Raw genomic sequence first — 19,500 nt, 5'->3', positions numbered from 1 at the left:
ACACAAACTTTTTGTGGTTCGATTAATAGGAAGTTATGTTATGAAAAAAAATATCTATAATTGATCAGTATATTTGAAATCTTTCGAAATAATAAATGATTTTACTTGCCTCAATTTCTATTCAATCGCGTTTTGAATAAAAATCTAAAAATCTAAAAATGTGTAATATTTATCTACTTAGGTACACGCGTTCCAATGCGCGCACGGTGATCTCGAAGACACTGAGGCAGAAAGCCGCTCTTGGTGCGCGGGCGTGCACGGTGCGCTTGTTGCACTTGCTGAAGGACGAGCTGGTGCTGGTGCTGCGGCGGCTGCGAGACGTGCACTGGCTGCTGCCTGGCCCGTGTTACTGCCGACGCCACATGTGCGCGCGCATCACCTGATATCGCTGTTACCACAAGGTAGGGGAAAAGCGACCTTATGTCTAAGAAAATAGGGGCGTGTGGTCGTGTGCGGTGGTAGATGCGAGACGTGCACTGGCTGCTGCTTGGCCCGTGTTACTGCCGACGCCACATGTGCGCGCGCATCACCTGATATCGCTGTTACCACAAGGTAGGGGAAAAGCGACCTTATGTCTAAGAAAATAGGGGCGTGTGGTCGTGTGCGGTGGTAGATGCGAGACGTGCACTGGCTGCTGCTTGGCCCGTGTTACTGCCGACGCCACATGTGCGCGCGCATCACCTGATATCGCTGTTACCATAAGGTAGGGGAAAAGCGACCTTATGTCTAAGAAAATAGGGGCGTGCGGTCGTGTGCGGTGGTAGATGCGAGACGTGCACTGGCTGCTGCTTGGCCCGTGTTACTGCCGACGCCACATGTGCGCGCGCATCACCTAATATCGCTGTTACCACAAGGTACGGGAAAAGCAACCTTATTCCTAAGAAAATAGGGGCGTGCGGTCGTGTGCGGTGGTAGATGCGAGACGTGCACTGGCTGTTGCCTGGCCCGTGTTATTGCCGACGCCGCATGTGCGCGTGCACCTCCCGATATCTCTACTGCCACAAGGTAAAAGCAACCTTATGTGTATTAGTAGATGGTGCTTTTTGGAACGTCGCGTTGTTACAAAGTATGGGAAAAGTGACTTTATGACTCGGTGAATAGGGGCGCGCCGCGCCCGTTCATTCGCACTTCTTTATGTCGCTACTGCTGCAAGGTATGGAAAACGCAAATGTGTGTTTACGTAAATAGGGTGCTTTTTCATATGTCATTATGAATGTACTATTAAATACAAAATAATACGAGTACTATAATTGGTACAATATGTTCAACTAATTTTAAAATATTTTTTGTTCAAGGATCAGTACCTGCCAGTGCGGGCGCGAGGTTCATGACAGAATTACTTGTGTGGTCGTTGCTTGGAGGTGGAGGTTTAAAAGATGCCTTGTCTAACGCGCTGCAAGTTAATTCGTCTGATTCATACAACCATTTACAACTAGATGAGTAAGTAATCGTTTTTTATAGCTAATCACTTTTAGCTTTTACCCGAATCATTCAGGCTTTTATGAAACGATATATTTTTATGTTTTTAGCGAATTCGATCAAGTCGATATTGTAACGGGACAACGAAGTCGGCCTACCACTACAATGTCAGATGAATCTGATGCTGTTCAAGGTAATTTCATAGTTATAAATGAAATGTTTCACTTTAAATTGTAACGTCTAATTACAATATTTAATATTCTCAGTGGAATGCGTTGAAGAATATCAAATAAGTAATGCGGCATCTGCAGATAACGGTTCGTCCGTTCCCTTGATGCATTTGGTATGTAAAACTTATTTTGAAACAGTCTTATATGCTCTTTGATCCAATTTTTTTTGATGTTTAATTTATTTTTATCTATTTTACAGGTCAAGCATTTAATAAAGAACACAACTTGTCAAACACAAATGCATATAAAGTCGATAATGGACGGTGATATAAGTAAGACTGATGATTTAAAAGGACACGACACTGTCAGTCCTAGCTGTGATTTGTTGATACGTTTTCAAAGGTGATTTCCTATTATACATATATAATACAATTTTGATTTAAAAACATTGCATATTTTTACTAGAACATAGTTTCTTTTAATTTAGATATTATGTGCATTAGGCACATGTCCTATTTCTTTGAAAACATTGTTTTGTGGCATAACTGTAAATATTTGTTTAAAGTTGCTTTAGTAAATAATATGCTACCTAATTGTTCATTAGAAAGTTGCGTATTCCTACTTGTCACAATATTACCTTACGTACAAAAATACCTATCTTTGCCATTTACCCTTAGGTTACTATTCTGCGAAGCGATGTGGTCCCGCGGCGGACGAAGTACGCGTGGTGGTGTACGCAACTTGCTCACTCAGTACGCGACTTTACTAGCTGAGCACGTACAGTCGACTCTAACGTGCTTTGTACGTGCTGTACATACAGCGGACAGCACGCAGCTGACGAGCCTGTGTGATCTCATTAGTGCTGATATTGTTGGTGAGTAGAATATTAGGGGTGAGTAATAAACTCACTTCTATGTAACATATTATAATCAACAGAAGCTATTCCAATTTAACTTTTCTTCACAGGAAGAGTAGTAAGTGAATTGGCGGTATGGGTGTGTTCATGCGCAGCTCGCTCCGCCTTTGCTCTCACAGACTGTTTAGTGGCATTTTTAAAAATTATCCGCGCGTGCGATGAAGCTGCCAAATCTTTACCTTCTGCTGCTAAATTAGACGCTGATCTGTTGGGCTGGCCTGCGTTGGTATCTAGACGAAACCAAACCAACATGTTTGTTGTTAGAAAGTAAGTTAGAACAATACAGTTAATTTTTTATACCTCTTTTTTATGTATAAAGTGACTATGGAGTATTTATTACCTATAGGCATTTAGCCTTTTAATTAAAAATATTAAGTAAGTAAGTAGCTTAAGAACTGAACTATATTAATAGTGTGAATTATTTTCAGATGTGACTTGCACAACCACAATAAAGAAGGTGGCTCATGGATCATCATAGCCGGATACGTATACGACGTAGAGAACTTTGAGTGCGCCAACGCAAGTACAGTGGAACTAGTACGTAAGATGCGTGGCAGTGACGCAACAGCTGCGTTCAGTACGGAACCGCACGCTGCGTTTCTGTCGCGTGTTACTGAGAAGTGTGTCGGCATGTTTACATCGCAAGTGCACAGCCATAAGTGTCAAGTGAGTGGAATATTTATAGAATTGCATCCTGTGTGTATGACCATAGTTGTGTCACTTATTGTGTTCTTAATGGGAGAAATAAATATATCGTTAGAAAAATAAATTTTAAATAATACTTGAGATGCACGGTTCTTATTTTCGCTTCAACTTATCGCTAGCGTTAGTTCTTTTTTCGAAATTTGAATGTTAAAATGTTTTTTTTTTTACAGGAGAATAAGTCAACCCTGCGCACGCACCACGTGCTATCATCGTGCGCGTTTCACCTGACGCTCGGAATGTCGCAGAGCGGTTTGCGATTGGCCCGTTCATTGCCGGTGCAACAAGCGGAACGGGACACTAGCTCACATGTCAACTCTGTGTTCTTGAGAGGGGGACTTCAGGTATTATTTGTCTTTAGCAAACGACACGCCCTTCTATATAAAAAAAATACTTAATAAAGTATTTTAATAGAAACTGAAGAACCAAAACAAAGTTTGTGTATGTAAATGACGAAGTGGATCGCGACATAATATTATACGATGCGCTACATTGACCTAGTTTTATCTACCCGTTTTGCCTATATAAAACTCATACAATTTTTTTTAATGTGGATAAAACTTTTGTATTATAATTCCTTAATAAAAAATAATACTAAAGTATAATCTTTATAATTTCACAGACATCCCGACCAGCAAACCCCTTCGAAGAAGAAAAAGCGGAAGCCCGCAGCGGCTCTTCAACAGGTGGCAACAGCCCCGCAAGCGAAACGGCGCACTTCTCCAACGCGTTGCACGCAAGCACCGCGCCCGCATTCGTGACGCAGAAGACTAGAGTGCCCAAAGCTAATGTTGGTCAAGCGAGCGCTGATGCGTTGTTACATGCGCTCGCTGAGCCTAAGTTACATGTAAGTTCATTTTTTTGTATGTATTTACGTAAAATTGTATCATACAATATTTTTTACCTTTAAGCTAGAGTAGTTTATATAATACAGTGTTTTGTATTGGGGTTATTTATTTATTTACACGGAATTTTACAACGGTTGTAATTCTCAAATATTTATGTGTACATAACATTGCATTGGTCCATTATTTATTCCATCGATGTGTTATTATAATGGGAATGTAAATTTTAGGACCCCCTCGCCTTACATCTTTGGTGGGCGTGTGAAAGACGCGAAGGTTGCGCTCCACACTTCCCGCCAGAACATCCTTTGGAAGAATTGAGAAGGGCATTATTAGCCGCTCTTCTGTACCACGCTGGGTTGAAAGAACACGCCTTAGCGACGGCTACTGCAGGTATTTTTGATGTACTTTTCTTTAAAAATATTTTTTCTTCACTCACAATTATTAATATTAAAAAAGGTAAAAAACTATTATCTCTTTTTGAATAGATATTTAAATGTCATAAATGTTAATTGTAGAAATGGATAAAGGAGAAGTGAAATTATCACCAGCAATGTCGGAAATAGTTAAAGCAGTACAACAAAGTAAATGGACGTTGATGAGGACAAGACAGCAATTATCTCGGGGTTATAAAGAGGTAAAAGGTTTTACAATTTATATGAGTTACTGTTTGGGAATATCTAATAATCTTATCAAATATGACCAAATTTTCGAAAAACCTTGTACAGGTTTGCGCAGCACCCCTAGAAAGAGCTCGTTTCCTTCTACACGAAGTCCGTGCAGCCATATCGCCAGCTGTATCAGCATTACAAGAGCGGCCACCATCCCGCCGCTCGCCTACTTCCAAACTCATCTTTAGAAAAGTCATGAAATTGGCCAAGTCGCCCAACTTCAATAGGTGGTGAGTATTTAACAATAATTTTTGAAAATTTTAAAATGTTTTATTGTTCAAGTAAATGGATTTGATAGTCTCTTATTAATGCTAGAGTAATGTCAGTCTTCTAGCTCATTTTTTTAAGCCCTGGATAGTGTGTTATTAATACTTAAATATACATTTATTGCAGCATGGAAACAACAAAAGAATTAAGAAACAGACAAAACAGTCTCAGTAAAAGTATGCTTAAAGCAACGGGAAGTTTATTGCAAGGAGATGCTTTATTAATCAAATCAACGATCGCTAGTCAGTCGAGTAAAACTATTGATGAAATGCAGCCTACAGTTTTTGAGGCAAGGGGAGATGGGGATGGTCTAAATCAATCGAAAATTAAACCAAAAATTAAACAAATTAAGCCTTTTGACAAGGAATTAAAAAATGCATCTAATTACGACGATATGCGCCACGAAAGTAGGAGTGATATGAAAGAAAAAGACGAACTACAAGAAAGAGATGACGATAAAACACCTACAAACGAAATATCCATAAGTTCTATTAACGATATAACTGATAATTCAGTGTTTAAAGAATCCATGGAAAGTGAGAAGCATGTAATGTTATTAGCCGATGATCTCAAGAATGAACTTATAATTGCTGATGAAGAAAAGGACGATGATAGTTCCGAACGAAATAAGTTCGTAAACGCCTGGGTGTCTCGAATGGCTTGTGAAGAAAAAGGTTAATAATTTATTAATGTTTATTAAATCTGCATTGTTAATTAATGTACTTAAATTATGTTAAATAGCTAAATGCATTGGTCTATGAATAATTGTTCTATTCATTTCTAGATTTATATTGGTTGCTAGAAGAAGTAACTCAAGAACAACAACATTTAACGACATCTATTATTGATTTCGTTATGACTGAAGAACCCTGTGATATAGATATACTCAGACGAGCTTTGTATTGTCAGGTAATATAAAGGACTAGTCTTCAAAAAATTTAATAAAATGTGGTGTTTAAATGAAAAAAATAAAATGTCTACTTCTTTTTAGGTACAAAGAGCGGAGATAAGAAGAAAAGGTTATTCCATTATAAACAGTATTATTCACTCATCACAAACTATGTCAGATAGTATTAAATATGCGGCAATGTCGGGTATTGCGGGAGCTTGTATGGCAGACTCGGTTCCAAATACACCTTTAAAACCCACCATTCCATTGACTAGACCATTGCAGGGCATTGAATCTGTGATACCATACTTGAAGTATATGGTGCTTTTGGAGAAGTCGAAACTAATGGACTTTATACTGATAGAGTTGAGGACGAGGGTAATTGAAGGGGAACAAAGTCAGCCCTTGCCTCTTAAGATGAGCGCGAATTATGGAGCTCATGCGTTGTTGAATAGACCTTCTAGAGCTAGGTAAGTTGACAATACAAATGGACAACATTATTGCTTTAAATCAATAAATCAACGTATTTTTATTAAATATTTTTACCATTTCAGGTTTCTTATCACATTATTGTCCCTATTGATTGAAGGATGTCAGGGCCCGGAATTAGAACAGCTAATCAATGGTGGAGCGCTCAGTTCCTGTTTGACTTTGCTTAAACAAATCGGCGGCGATACATCACAGCACGCGTCACTTATTTGTCATGGATTAAAATCTAAATGTAAGCTGAAATTTTGTAATATTATTTTTCTAAAAACGATTGCCTATGTATTTGTTTTTTTTTCAATTTTTAATCATTGTACTTTCAGCTGATTGCTTAATTATTTATGAGGACGAAAGACTAGGCGCAAGAGCAAGAGGAGCGTCTTTATCTGGACCAGAATTAGCTTCTTTGATGAAGATTGGAACTCGAGTTGTGCGCGGAAAAGACTGGAAATGGGGAGATCAGGTAAACCTTTTTCCTTATCGTCTACCAATAGATTATTTAAACATTCAAAGGTATTTATTCTTTCTTAATTAAATAATATTTTAGAGTTTCCAAAGCTGAGATAAAAAAAATACTAATCGTTATTATCGCAGTCATGTTAAATTTCATTTTGAAAAGACACTGACGTCAATTGTAAGTTTCAATTGTAAGGTAAAAAAAATACTTAGCCTGTCATAACTAAATTAAATGTAATCTGTAGGAAAATTAATTAACTGTGCAATTATATGTTTATTTCCAGGACGGTGTACCCGGTGGCGAGGGCAGAGTGATCGGCGAGCTAGGCGAGGACGGGTGGGTGCGCGTGGCGTGGGATGCCGGTGGTACGAACTCGTACCGCATGGGCAAGGAGGGCAAGTACGACCTCAAGCTCGCACGGTCACCCTCCCCTCCGCCGTCTGTTGTTGAGACTATACAGGGGTCGTGTAAGTTTGTTTATAAATATTTTTGTTCTTTATCAAAATATTGATATTAAGCTCTGAATCGCAAGCATGAGAACTATCGTCGAAGTATTCGTATCGACATAGAGAGCATGACGTGATTACTAAATATAAAAAATTATATCCTTTTACGCACGGTCCCGGCGGCTGCGCTTTTGAAATTCCCTTACAAATGTTCTCGATGACTGCAGCTCGATGACTGCTTTTGTGCTCATGCTTCAGATGTGAATAAAAATTAAGTCAGAACACGTAAGATTGAAAATATTTACCAAAAATGAAATATTCAATCATAGCGAGGTATTCTTAAATCTTATTATACTCCTAAAATAATGCAATACAATAATTTGAAAAAATAATCCAATATAATAATTTGACACAGCGGAGACCACTCAAGACTGGTGGCCAGTAAGCGAAGTTCGCGCGGCATGTATAAGCGCAGTGCGTGCTATGTGCGCGGGCGTCAGTGCGTGCGCGGGCACCGGCAGCTCGAGTACAACTGCGCGTAGAAACGTCGCCGCACTGCAGAGGAGACTGCTGGCTCTAGCGCATGTGCACATCTCACCGCCGCCTACAGCGTTCGGTGGACAGTTGCACACGGCGCTTGCTTTGTTGAGAGGTGAGATTTAGGATGGTTTATATTTTTTTTTTTGTAATGGTCTTATTCTCTACTTTTACAAAAACATAGCGTACGAATGAAATACAAAACCCTTTTTTGAGTAATCTTTGAAATTAACCTATGTTGTGTGTTTTTTTGTAGCAAGCGCTCAAACACTCGAGATGAGGAAAGCACTTTGCACAGATTCGTGGTTCGAACTTTGCTACAGTATTATTTCCTCAACCGACAAACCTATCACGCAAGATTTGGTTTATCTGCAGGTAATACTTTTTCTTTAACTTCTCAAATGTTATCTCCCTAAACCTTGTACAATAAAAATTACAATATTCACGCATTCATATCAATTCATATTATAATAGCATATTCAAGTTATCAAAAAAAAAAATCGAAATTAACACCTTATATCATGGCAATAATGTTCAAAGTCAATTGTATCGCTCATAAGACAACTCGCGCGCGCGTAGGCAGAGTTTTGCATCGGACAATTTTTGAACGTGATTGTAAGTTTAGTTGTTGCTTTTTCGTTAATTTCTTAACGTCTTTAAGAACTTTCTCGCAGATCCAATCAGTGTGGCTGTTACACCGTGTACTGGGCGAGCACGTGGGCGCGGTGGAGTGGCGGCGCACGGTGAGCGCGCAGCTCGCGGCGCTGGCGGGCCGGCTGTGGCTGGAGACGCACGGCGCGGACCCGGCGCTGCGCCCGCACGCGCACCCGCACCCGCTCGCGCCGCTGCCGCACCACGTGGACGAGGAGGAAGTGGGTCAGTGTGGATGTGCACCGCCCGCTCGGCGTGCATGTGGAATCGTGTGATTTATACAGCAAGACATGGATTAAACAGCAAGATTTAAAAAAATATATTTATTAATTGCAAAGTTTTTTACGAATAAAATCTTATCAAAATAATTATTTGCTGTATTAAAAAAAAATTATTAAATATTAGGGCTCAATTGAATGTATTAAATATTACGGCTCAATTGAAATACTAGGTTCCGATTTTAATCAAATTTTGACACCTTCAAACTCTATAAAAAGTAAATAAATAATTCTTCTTTTGTTTAGATAACAGATGGCGTGCGCCAGCCACAGCAAGTTACACGGGCGCGACTTGCGCTGCGATTATCAACTTGTTACGACAGTTGCACACTATGCCGCAGTGGCACGGACCCATTACTAGCATGTTGCTAGAGAAAATGCAACTTGCCGCACAAATGGTATCTTAATTCAATTAAAAATATATAGAACATTACAAAATTTCATTAAAATATTATTTATATACTTCGTATGTATTGATTGATTATGATTCAGTATATAATTTGATTGTTTCTCAGATAACAAACGACTGGCATTGGTGGCCACATGCAAGTCAAGATTTTGCGCAAACTTTGAGACCGGCGCCTCCATCGCTGAATAACTGTTTAATAGGTATTTCTCAATTCCTTATAAGATGATCTTGATTTTATTTTATTATATGCTTATTATAATGATGTGATTCTCTATAAATACATATAACACGTATTTTATCAATTGAATTTAGTTGACAAATCAACCTGCAAGGCTAAAAAATAAAAATGTTTAATGCGTTTGAAATTCCCAGACTTTTGACATACCTGAAATTTAGAATTTTCCCTTTATAAAAATAAATTAAATTTGAGTTGTTTGTTATTAGCTGGCGCCCTTGGTGTTTTGGGTGGTATGGAATGGCGCGTCCGTCTCGGCCAGCGGGTCAGCGCTGGGTCGCCTCCAAAGAACGCTGTCGTCACACAGTTCTCTACAAGAGCCAAAATTACTCTGGTTCATGATGATAACACGATAACTAAGGTATTTTTACTTAGGAAATAAGCCTTTTGGTTTTCCAATAATAAGCAGTAAAAATGTATAAACGTGCGTGAAAAAATAAATTTTGGTTTTGTAAGCTAATTATTAATTAAGCTATTTGTAGTTTTGTGTGAAAATCTATCGAAGCTTTTATTTTTTATACTGCTACATCAGGTTACGTCCTCTTTATTTCCTTCATGATTATAATCTACATCCTTTTACAGACTGATCTAAATAGCGTGCAAAACTTAGAATGTGAGAAGCTAAGTCATCCACTAGGCGGCGGTGAAAGTGCGCTTCGTGTGTGCGCAGCCTTACTGGGCGCGGGACCGCAAGCGTCGCCCATGCACCCACACCATTTGCCTGGTAAATAATGTATTAAATCTTATGCTTACTTTAGTAAAATGTATTGCTACTTGATTATTGATGTTTATAATTTCGTACTATGAAATTGTACGATTTGAAACAGTTTTTAAAGTGTATGTTTTTTCCCATATAATTTATGAATACTTTTTTTAACATATGATGAATATGATATTTTTGGTTTTATGGCATTAAAATGCTTTATATAAATTTATAAAGATTTTTTTTCTATTTTTTATAAATTATAAGATGATGAATATATCGAAACCTATGTAACAATTATGTTTTTAGCCGATATAGATGTTTTTGGACTAAGGAGGCAGCAAATGGAGCTATTAACCCTATCGGCTGTTAGAGGATTGTTGACGACGCGTACGCGCCTCAGGAACGTGTTAATGCAACCGCCTGATAATACTAGTGGTAATTATTTATTATATGTATTTTTAAGTGTATTATATAATCAAAATTGTGATTTCTCTACGTACTCTTACTTTATTTATCTCATTATAAATGATATACCTATTTGCACGCCATTTATGGCTAATGTGTTGATTTGACCTATAATGTAATTTTGTTATCTTTGTACTTACACACATTATGCAAAAAAAAATGTATTGCAAATTTGGTTTTCCATTTGAATCATAAAAATATTTTATTGTTCTGCATGCATCACTATATAGTATAAAAAATCGTTTTCTCTGTCCCTTCGCCCCTATGTATGCTTAAATCATATAAAATAAATTGCATAATCGTTTTAGCTTCCCTTGAAAGAGCGATCAATTCACCCGGAACGGAGGGTACTCTATTGCGACGTTTATTGGCGCTAGCGACTCGTCCCAGTCCACTCGCCGCATCTCACACACCTAAAGAACTGACCACAGCCGCGTTGGCGATTTCTCAGCAGTTAGCTGCACATATAGCGAGTAAGTTAAGATCAGAAGTTGATTTTTTATATGAGTTGTGCCCGTAACTTCACAAGGTCTACGATGAGACTAACTAGATTTTGTCGTTTATGTAATGTGTAAATAACTATAAACACTTGAGAAAACACAGTTGTTTAAAATCACTGGCAGACAATTTAATTTTAAGTAGATTTATTTGGTGAAGTTTTAACTTAATAATAATTTGGCATATGTAATTCAATTAACAGGTGAAGAAAAAGATTATGAATCTCCACCGGAATTACCCATCATAGACAAAAGCAACGTACTGCAAATGTCTATGGGCCCATCTACAAGTACAGCTTCATTGTGTGAGTACATAGAAAAATCACCTACTTGAATAATGAATACATTGAAGATGAAATAAATTATTTATTGTATGTGTTAAACATTTTAGCTCGCAAAGATCTCAACACGTGGGCTAACTCTGCGCAAGTACAACAAGTGATAGAGATGGGATTTTCGAGACATGCTGTATATGGAGCTATACAGACGTTAGGTATGTACTAGAACGCAAACAAGATTGGCATGATTTTTATAAGAATAGTTCTTGTTATTTAATAATTGTAGTAACATTTTTGTCAAAATTATATCACTGGACATAATTCATTCATTTAGAAATTTTAAAAGCGCATTTGAATCATCGTCATAAAACTCATATAAATTATTTAAAAAACACAAAAACCAAAATTACGATAATTTTAAATTCACATTTCGTTTAATTTCAGGTGGTACAAGTCTACCAACAGTCGAGGCATTAGTGGCATACCTATTAGAATTGCCACAACAAGGCATGGATGATTCAGTGTTCGAGCCCAAACCGCATTCCTCTAAAATGGAAAAGAAACAAACTCCATACAGATGGCGTAGTTGTTTTGCATCTGAAGACGAATATGCACAATACCTTTCGGATATTATTACTCCTGGAATGACCGTACGATGTTGTAAGGCATATGAGAGTGTAAGTATTTGATCTAGTATTTGTTTCTAAAAATAATAGTGTTGTAATATTGTAGCAAGTTAAGAGATATTTTGTTTCAGATTGCTCTTGGCGATGTTGGACAAGTGCAGAAAGTTGAACGTGATATCAAGCAGAATGTTTATTTGCATGTAAGTACAATTGTACTTAACATGATTTTTTATGTGACACGAACCAGAGATATTGAATATCACCTTGATTAATTGTGTCTGATTTTTTCAACAAAACAATGGTACAATAACTTTCCTATTTTGAATCCTAATAAGATGCCATTTGTTTGATGTAATTTCGTTAGGTGTCCGTCATCTTAGGAACTACTTAATATAACCAAAGTTTTTTAACAATCAAGTCTATCGTAATTGCAGGTCGAATGGCGTGGCTTAGGTCGCATATCTGGTATTCGGGCATTACACGCAGAAGTGGTATCTGGTGCACCACCATTCACGCCTGGAGATAGAGTGCGTGTGCGAGCCGCTGTCACTCAGCCGCGGTATAAGTGGGGATGTATAGATCATACCAGCGTGGGTACTGTTACCGGTATGTACATAGGAACTTATTTTATTTCTTATCGACAGAAATATAACATTATTTATTTATAATAATTATATTAAAATTTAAGCTATATCAACCAATGGACGAGATTTGACAGTAGACTTTCCACAACAACCTGGATGGACTGGCCAAGTGAGCGAAATGGAGCTAGTCACAGATCAATGTAAGTTTAATTTACTTTAAAGACCTAATTCTGTGCTATGTGTTCTTGCTGAGATTCTACATACATTAAATTATGCAATTTGTAAAACTTTATATATTTTCAATAAAAGATATATACATATAAAAAAAATATGAGCTGGCAAATTAAATTATGAATGCAAATGCGCAATTTAGCATAACCCTCGGCCTATCCTTTTATTTATACTGATATATTTTTATCTCCATTCTTACACGTATCGTGTTACTAACAGCGGAATGGGGAGAAAGCGCGGGTGGTACGAATGTCGGTTGGCGTGGTGCAGTACGTGCGGTTCGAGTGTCGTCATGTCGTGCGGGTGCGGGAGCTCGTCGCTTGTTAGATTCGCAGCCGCATACGTATTGGCAGAGCTGTTCTGGCACTGGACAGGTAATATCTGAATACTCAATTGTAAGCGAATAAGTTGTTTAATGCCGCTTGTTTTGCTCGTGCAAGATATTAGCGAGCAGTTAGATTTTTTTTTTATTTCTGCTAATGATGATCATATTTCACGGTATTGTTTCATAACCGTAGTACCTTTCTAACATTATACTTTACTTTATAATTTTTTTTCTGTCATTTGAGAAACTTTACATTATAACCTTTTATATTACTGTACATACTTTTAAATATTTTGAATTTGGTGTGATACAATAAATTATAAAATAAATAAATTCAATTATGTCCAGCACTGGATCCGCGTAGAGATGCGTTGCGGTGTGCGCATCCGTCGGCTCGGTCTCGGCGTGGCGGGCGGAGTGCACGGACCCTCAGCGCTGTCAGTACGGGCGGGCTCCAGCTTCGAGGATGCGTGTTTGGCGCCGCTCGCTGCGGTGCCGTGTGCGCCCGCGCCGCCCTCTAGGGATAGACCGCCGACGCACTTGGCGCAGATACAACTGCTGTCTGAGTGCAAACAGGCAAGAAAAGTGGATAAATATTTTAATATGTTGGGTTTCGTTTAAATTTGGAAATATTTAAAGTTGTGATGTTGCACAAAAATTAATTTACAAAATACGCAAAATGAATTTCTAAAAGAAATGTTGTAAAATCTATATTTATATTTTATTTAAATGCAGAGCTTTGAACAATAATGCATTATTTACTTCATTTAATCATTCTTTACTTTTTCAGTATTATTCCTGCATAGAAATTGGTATCAAACAAAATCGCAACGTCAACGCTGACTGTCGCGTATACGGCCTCTACATCACTGGATTCAGACCTAACCCTCTCTATACCGAAATATTATCTGTAAGTTATACACTTGTGATAAATTAGTATTTTTTTTTCCAATGCACTGTATATTAATAAGAATCATATTTTCAGAGCATGAATTTTGTAGCGGAAGATTGGATAGAGAGAGAAACAACAACTGGTGCGATGTCTTCTGATAATAATGCGCCCATTTTGCCATCGGATTGTCCTAAAGTAAGCCAACTATTTGAATATTAATTCTTACATGTTTGAAATGTTATGTAATATGTAACTAACAAAATAAAGTTATTTTATTTTTAATTTTACCGCTTTTTTAGGTATATGTATGGGGATTGAACGATAAAGATCAATTGGGCGGAGTAAAGGGCTCTAAAGTGAAAGTACCGGTCTTCTCTCCAGTTCTTAGTGCATTGCGTCCCCTACATATCGCTGGCGGATCTAAAACTCTCTTCATTGTCTCACATGATGGCAAGGTAAGTTATATAATGGGAGTAGAAATTAATAATTTACAATTTACTTACTGTTGTACAGTTTAAGCTTGAAAATAACTTAACTGCCCATCCCATACCTATTTTTTATTGGTCAATCCAACAACTATTAATAATTTATTTAATTGTGTATTATATACCGCATACCTTACTTTTGAAATTGAAAATTATTTTGGAAAACATTTTAGCTATACGCATGCGGAGAAGGTACCAATGGGCGGCTCGGTCTTGGCCACAGTAACAACGTGTCTACACCGCGAGCTAACCCGTATTTATCGCATGTGCTAGTGCGACGAGTCGCTGTGCACTCTGGTGGGAAACATGCTTTAGCTCTTACTGCTGATGGAAAGGTACAACATGTTTTGATCATTTGAGGTTTAAATTGTAAAGAGAATTTTACAGTTATACCATACTCGAATAAATGTTGTGTATATTTGATTTATAATATGTTTGTGAAATTTCTTATTATTCTAATTATTACATACCTTCAAATCTTTATACTCTAATCTTTTTTTATTCGTGAAAATTTTTAGAAATGTTTGTCTTATATTTTTTAATCACGATCTATTTTTAGGTGTATTCCTGGGGTGAAGGTGAAGACGGCAAATTAGGCCACGGTAACCGTCTCACACTAGAAGCGCCTCGTCTCATAGAATCGTTAGCGGGTGAACGCGTAGTGAATATTGCGTGTGGATCCGCGCACAGTGCGTGCGTGACCGCGCGGGGGCACTTGTATACTTGGGGCATGGGGGAGTACGGGAGGTTGGGGCATGGGGACGATGTGACGCAGTTGGCGCCTAAGATGGTGAGATTTGTATTGTTGCTAGTGGAATAGTAATAAAATTGTGTATTGAATGGTTTGCTTTGCCCTATAAATTATTATTATGACTAGAAAAATAATACTCCTACTAATATTATACAGCTATAATGTTTTGTTTTTATTTTTTTGTGGTTCTTTTTTACATTTGAAATTGTTAACGTTTTATAGGTGGAAGCTCTTGCTGGATTCAGAGTTATTCAAGTAGCCTGTGGATCACGAGACGCACAAACATTAGCTCTAACAGCATGTGGCAAAGTATTCTCTTGGGGAGATGGTGATTTTGGCAAATTAGGTGAGAATTAACAAGTTTTAATATCTTTTATTTTCATGCATTTTTAATAAAATTCTGATTATTTCTCCTATTTGTTCAGGTCGTGGAGGTTCGGATGGATGTGCTGTACCAATGAATGTTGAGAGATTGAATACACTTGATGTTATTCAAGTTGAATGTGGTGCTCAATTCAGCCTAGCATTAACGCGAGATGGAGAGGTAAATTTTGTGTACATAAATTTTAATAATAATTTATGATCTATTCAGTTTTATTTTTGAAATTCGAATCGCAAAGGATTTTTTCATATTTCGTCTTTTATCAGTTAGGGTTAAACTAATTGATTGACCTCAGGTCAACGATAGTAAGTATTTATTATTTAATCATTAAATTTTCCCTCAATTCATATAATCTCTCATGATCCCAGGTATGGACATGGGGCAAAGGGGACTATTTCCGCTTGGGACACGGCTGTGATGCACACGTGCGAAGACCAACGATCGTCGAAGCGCTAAAGGGCCGCCGCGTGATACACGTGGCCGTAGGCGCTCTACACTGCTTGGCTGTTACTAGCGATCATCAGGTGATGTTCTATTTATATTCACGTGTTGTATAGGGTAATATAGGGTAATTTTTTTTTATATTTTTACAAGTTAAAGTTGGTACATTTATATTCTGTTTAAAGAAATTGATGAAATACATATGTAAAAAATTAGCGTGGTAAGATGTGTTAGTAACAAACAATAATCTCTGTAGGTCTGGGCATGGGGAGACAACGACCATGGGCAGCAAGGCAACGGCACCACCTGCGTGAACAGACGACCAGCTCTCGTCGCCGGCGTGGAAGGAGTCCAGCGTGCAGCAGCTGGTTCTTCGCATTCTGCTGCGTGGGCGCTTCGCCCCGACCTTGGGGCTGATGCACACGCACCTCATGTCACACCACTGCCCTTCCCGACGCTCAAGGATCCACTTGGCGCGCATAGTCTTGGTGAGATTCATCCTGTATGAATGGCCTATAATTTCTTTGCCCTATAAATTCTTTTTATCAATAGTAAAATAATACTCCTACTAATATTATACTGCTATAATGTTTTGTTTTCCTGACCTGACGAAGGTCCTGACCTTCGCTTATAAGTAGCTGAAAGTCTTTGTGCATGATCCGTCGGCCAGCGCTCGTTGCTGGTGTGGAGGGCGTGCAACGCATGGTTATGATCCGTTCTGTCATTCTCGACTTGGTGTAACTGTTAAAGTCAAAATGTGTTACAAATAAAGTCGTTATCAAAAACATATGTAATTAATAATTATTAAGATTTTAATATTTCTGCATTAGCGGTCTGTTCTACAATGTTAAATTATTTTTTTTATCGTAGGTCTATATTCAGAGGAAAATAACGTAGAGGAAGCTCCCGGTCCTCGGCCATCATTAGCAGCAGCGGCGCTTACGCTAGAGCCACCTGTAGCTGTGCAACATGCATTGTCTTTAATTTTACTCGCGTTACATATTACACAGGTATTACATTTTATTTGTTTGTATAAATTGATCTTATTCATGTTTAGGGCATTTATAAGTCTAGAATTCCATAAATTAACTATATGACTTTGTTAAGATTTTGGAAGTGATTTTATACTTTGTCCTTGAACCAATTAAAATTTGAAATGTTAATTTAGGCGCGGTGCTTGCTCGTAGAAGCGTTACGAGCTCATGAAGTATGTATGAACACGCCATCAGTGGGGCTGGAAACTGAAGACGATGACACCGAGGCTGATGCAAGAACAGGTGGAGGGGAGGCGCCGGCTGACAGAGCCACTTTACCCGTAAATATGTTTTAAAATAATTATTTATTATTAAGGTAAGATCGACGAATGAAAGTTGCTTAATAAAATCAACTTAGGCTTTTGTTTTTATTACTTATTAGCTTAAATTTATCATTTAAAGGGGTTCAATTCAGTAATCAACTTAGCCCCAACCAAATTAAATGTACGTCATTTTTGCAATGCTAATAATATCTGATACGATCTATTAACAAATATTTAAAATTAAATATAAGAATTTAGTTTTGTGCATAGTCTCCTAATACATACATATTAAGTTCGCAGATAAATTTTTAAGCTATTGCATAGCTTCTATCGCGGGCCTTGAGCGCGGGGACCGAATCGAGAAATTCCGTAACGAAAAAACCTCACGCTCCCCACTTCGACGGGCGGAGGTGTGGCTTGAAGGCATAGCATGCAATAGCTTTACCGCGGCAGTCCCCGAGTGACACACGTCGTTTTATTAACTGATTTTTTTTTACTCACTTTACAATATAGAGTGGGGCGAGCAGTCCGCTCAGCGGTTCGATTTCATCGCGACACTCAGCCGTGATGTCATCTAGCGCGGTATCCGTGGCTGCAGCCACTATGACCGTGCAACAAGCTGAAGCGCCTAAGGTATATTGAAAAACCTTTGCGATTAGATTATTAATTACTTCGTACCTTTTACTTATCTAGTTCGCTAATCACGTATCGCTTATTTTCCCTGTTAAAAAATCATCAAAAGTGCATGTGTGATGCAGTTTTAGGATTTAGGCTCTCCATTTTGCAAGAATATTTCTTGCTTACCCTGCTCTTTAGAAATTAAGATATCTAGGTAATTATGCTCAACCTGTGTCATATATTATTTGAAACAAATGTCTAGGTGGAACTGGATGACTTCACATCACAATTGGGCGAAGCGGACGCAAGGGCCTTGGTCGATCTATTGAAGTTGGCTGCAGCTGGACGTATGCCTGATGCCGGGAACGCTGTTAAAGTGATCACTGATGTGCTTATGGGTAAGAACAGATTTTCTCTACTTTATAGAAACTCCATTATAGTTAATTAGGATTGTAGATTTTTATAACTATTTATTAAATATATTTTAAAATTAATAATGTTTCCAGCTCTATGCGCCCGTAAACCAAGCGTAGCGGATATGGTAGTAGAGGTGTGTGTATGCGAACTGGAGGAAGCTGCGGCGGGCAGCGTACGTACGCCGCCACACCCCGTCACCGTGGACAGCCCCCATCCTTATGCGGATGATACTGATATATCGGGTACGTGTTATATAGCAGTAGTTTGAATAATATCCAGCTCTATGTGCCCGCAAAACATGTATAGTTGATACGGTAGTAGAGGTTTGTGTATGTGAGCTCGAGGAAGCCGCAGCAGGAAGCGTGCGCACGCCGCCGCATCCCGTTACTATGGACATCCCCCATTCTTATGCTGATGATACTGATATGTCCGGTACGTTTTATGTGAAGTAGTGTAAAAAAATCTTCAGCTTTAGCCTGTGCGCTAGTGGATTCATAGTGTATCACGTAGAGTTGACAAAAAATAAACATAATTTATTATTCCTGCCCAAACGATAAAAATTGCTCGTCAGTTTTGATATCTACTAATGTAAGGCGACCTTTCATTAGAACAACACCTACGCAATTATCGCTGATACAATGTAGCCATTGTTAACCATTTCAAGTTTATTACAAAGCGGTAGTTAATTTATTACCCATGAAACATCAAAATTAAAATGTTTAGTATAGAAATACCAAATTTCAGGCGTCGTAAAGATCCTAGGCGCTTGTTCTCTCCGCGTATCGTTTGAGCAGGGTTGCTCTACGGAGCGCCGTAACGACCCGCTCACTATATCGGATGCAGCAGGCAGAGTTTTGGCCACTCGATCTGGGAGGGAACCCGCTGATTGGGCACAGGAGGTTATTGTTAATGGTGAGTATTGCTTATTTAATATAGCAATACTTAATTATTAAAAGTTGTGCATTGTCAGCGTTTTTATCTGTCATGAAAATAATTGTATTTACTCAAAATTATAGTTCTACTTAGCGACCGCAGTGCTAAAGTGCTCCAAACCTTTCTCAGTAGAATTTGTTACTCAAGTTTCTAATAATAAAATTTGCAATAAAAAATAGTATAAAATTCTGTAT

At 38.2% G+C, this 19,500-nt stretch overlaps 1 protein-coding gene across 1 annotated transcript in view; it reads left to right on the top strand.

Moving 5' to 3' along the window:
- LOC123700953 (probable E3 ubiquitin-protein ligase HERC2) overlaps positions 1-19,500 on the top strand; it is a 42,026-nt gene that overhangs the window by 8,326 nt on the left and 14,200 nt on the right. Inside the window, exons 17-67 of the mRNA XM_045648341.1 lie at positions 182-401; positions 1,296-1,440; positions 1,530-1,612; positions 1,686-1,762; positions 1,849-1,991; positions 2,267-2,463; positions 2,556-2,772; positions 2,934-3,171; positions 3,381-3,551; positions 3,830-4,054; positions 4,283-4,445; positions 4,571-4,689; positions 4,781-4,953; positions 5,117-5,664; positions 5,775-5,899; positions 5,982-6,349; positions 6,434-6,600; positions 6,689-6,828; positions 7,106-7,289; positions 7,684-7,920; positions 8,062-8,180; positions 8,480-8,681; positions 8,981-9,132; positions 9,250-9,343; positions 9,588-9,739; positions 9,961-10,102; positions 10,391-10,519; positions 10,858-11,022; positions 11,250-11,351; positions 11,438-11,539; positions 11,769-12,001; positions 12,082-12,150; positions 12,385-12,556; positions 12,639-12,734; positions 12,985-13,139; positions 13,439-13,666; positions 13,881-14,000; positions 14,076-14,177; positions 14,282-14,437; positions 14,641-14,802; positions 15,027-15,257; positions 15,441-15,564; positions 15,644-15,762; positions 15,969-16,124; positions 16,298-16,529; positions 16,912-17,051; positions 17,210-17,356; positions 17,852-17,971; positions 18,219-18,354; positions 18,463-18,615; positions 19,118-19,285. Coding sequence (XP_045504297.1) covers positions 182-401; positions 1,296-1,440; positions 1,530-1,612; positions 1,686-1,762; positions 1,849-1,991; positions 2,267-2,463; positions 2,556-2,772; positions 2,934-3,171; positions 3,381-3,551; positions 3,830-4,054; positions 4,283-4,445; positions 4,571-4,689; positions 4,781-4,953; positions 5,117-5,664; positions 5,775-5,899; positions 5,982-6,349; positions 6,434-6,600; positions 6,689-6,828; positions 7,106-7,289; positions 7,684-7,920; positions 8,062-8,180; positions 8,480-8,681; positions 8,981-9,132; positions 9,250-9,343; positions 9,588-9,739; positions 9,961-10,102; positions 10,391-10,519; positions 10,858-11,022; positions 11,250-11,351; positions 11,438-11,539; positions 11,769-12,001; positions 12,082-12,150; positions 12,385-12,556; positions 12,639-12,734; positions 12,985-13,139; positions 13,439-13,666; positions 13,881-14,000; positions 14,076-14,177; positions 14,282-14,437; positions 14,641-14,802; positions 15,027-15,257; positions 15,441-15,564; positions 15,644-15,762; positions 15,969-16,124; positions 16,298-16,529; positions 16,912-17,051; positions 17,210-17,356; positions 17,852-17,971; positions 18,219-18,354; positions 18,463-18,615; positions 19,118-19,285 — 8,518 coding nt within the window. The remainder of the gene's footprint in view (positions 1-181; positions 402-1,295; positions 1,441-1,529; positions 1,613-1,685; positions 1,763-1,848; positions 1,992-2,266; positions 2,464-2,555; positions 2,773-2,933; positions 3,172-3,380; positions 3,552-3,829; positions 4,055-4,282; positions 4,446-4,570; positions 4,690-4,780; positions 4,954-5,116; positions 5,665-5,774; positions 5,900-5,981; positions 6,350-6,433; positions 6,601-6,688; positions 6,829-7,105; positions 7,290-7,683; positions 7,921-8,061; positions 8,181-8,479; positions 8,682-8,980; positions 9,133-9,249; positions 9,344-9,587; positions 9,740-9,960; positions 10,103-10,390; positions 10,520-10,857; positions 11,023-11,249; positions 11,352-11,437; positions 11,540-11,768; positions 12,002-12,081; positions 12,151-12,384; positions 12,557-12,638; positions 12,735-12,984; positions 13,140-13,438; positions 13,667-13,880; positions 14,001-14,075; positions 14,178-14,281; positions 14,438-14,640; positions 14,803-15,026; positions 15,258-15,440; positions 15,565-15,643; positions 15,763-15,968; positions 16,125-16,297; positions 16,530-16,911; positions 17,052-17,209; positions 17,357-17,851; positions 17,972-18,218; positions 18,355-18,462; positions 18,616-19,117; positions 19,286-19,500) is intronic.

The sequence above is a fragment of the Colias croceus genome, chromosome 2, assembly GCF_905220415.1.
Source record: "Colias croceus chromosome 2, ilColCroc2.1".
Taxonomy (NCBI): domain Eukaryota; kingdom Metazoa; phylum Arthropoda; class Insecta; order Lepidoptera; family Pieridae; genus Colias; species Colias croceus.
This window is presented reverse-complemented; position numbering and strand designations above follow the sequence as displayed.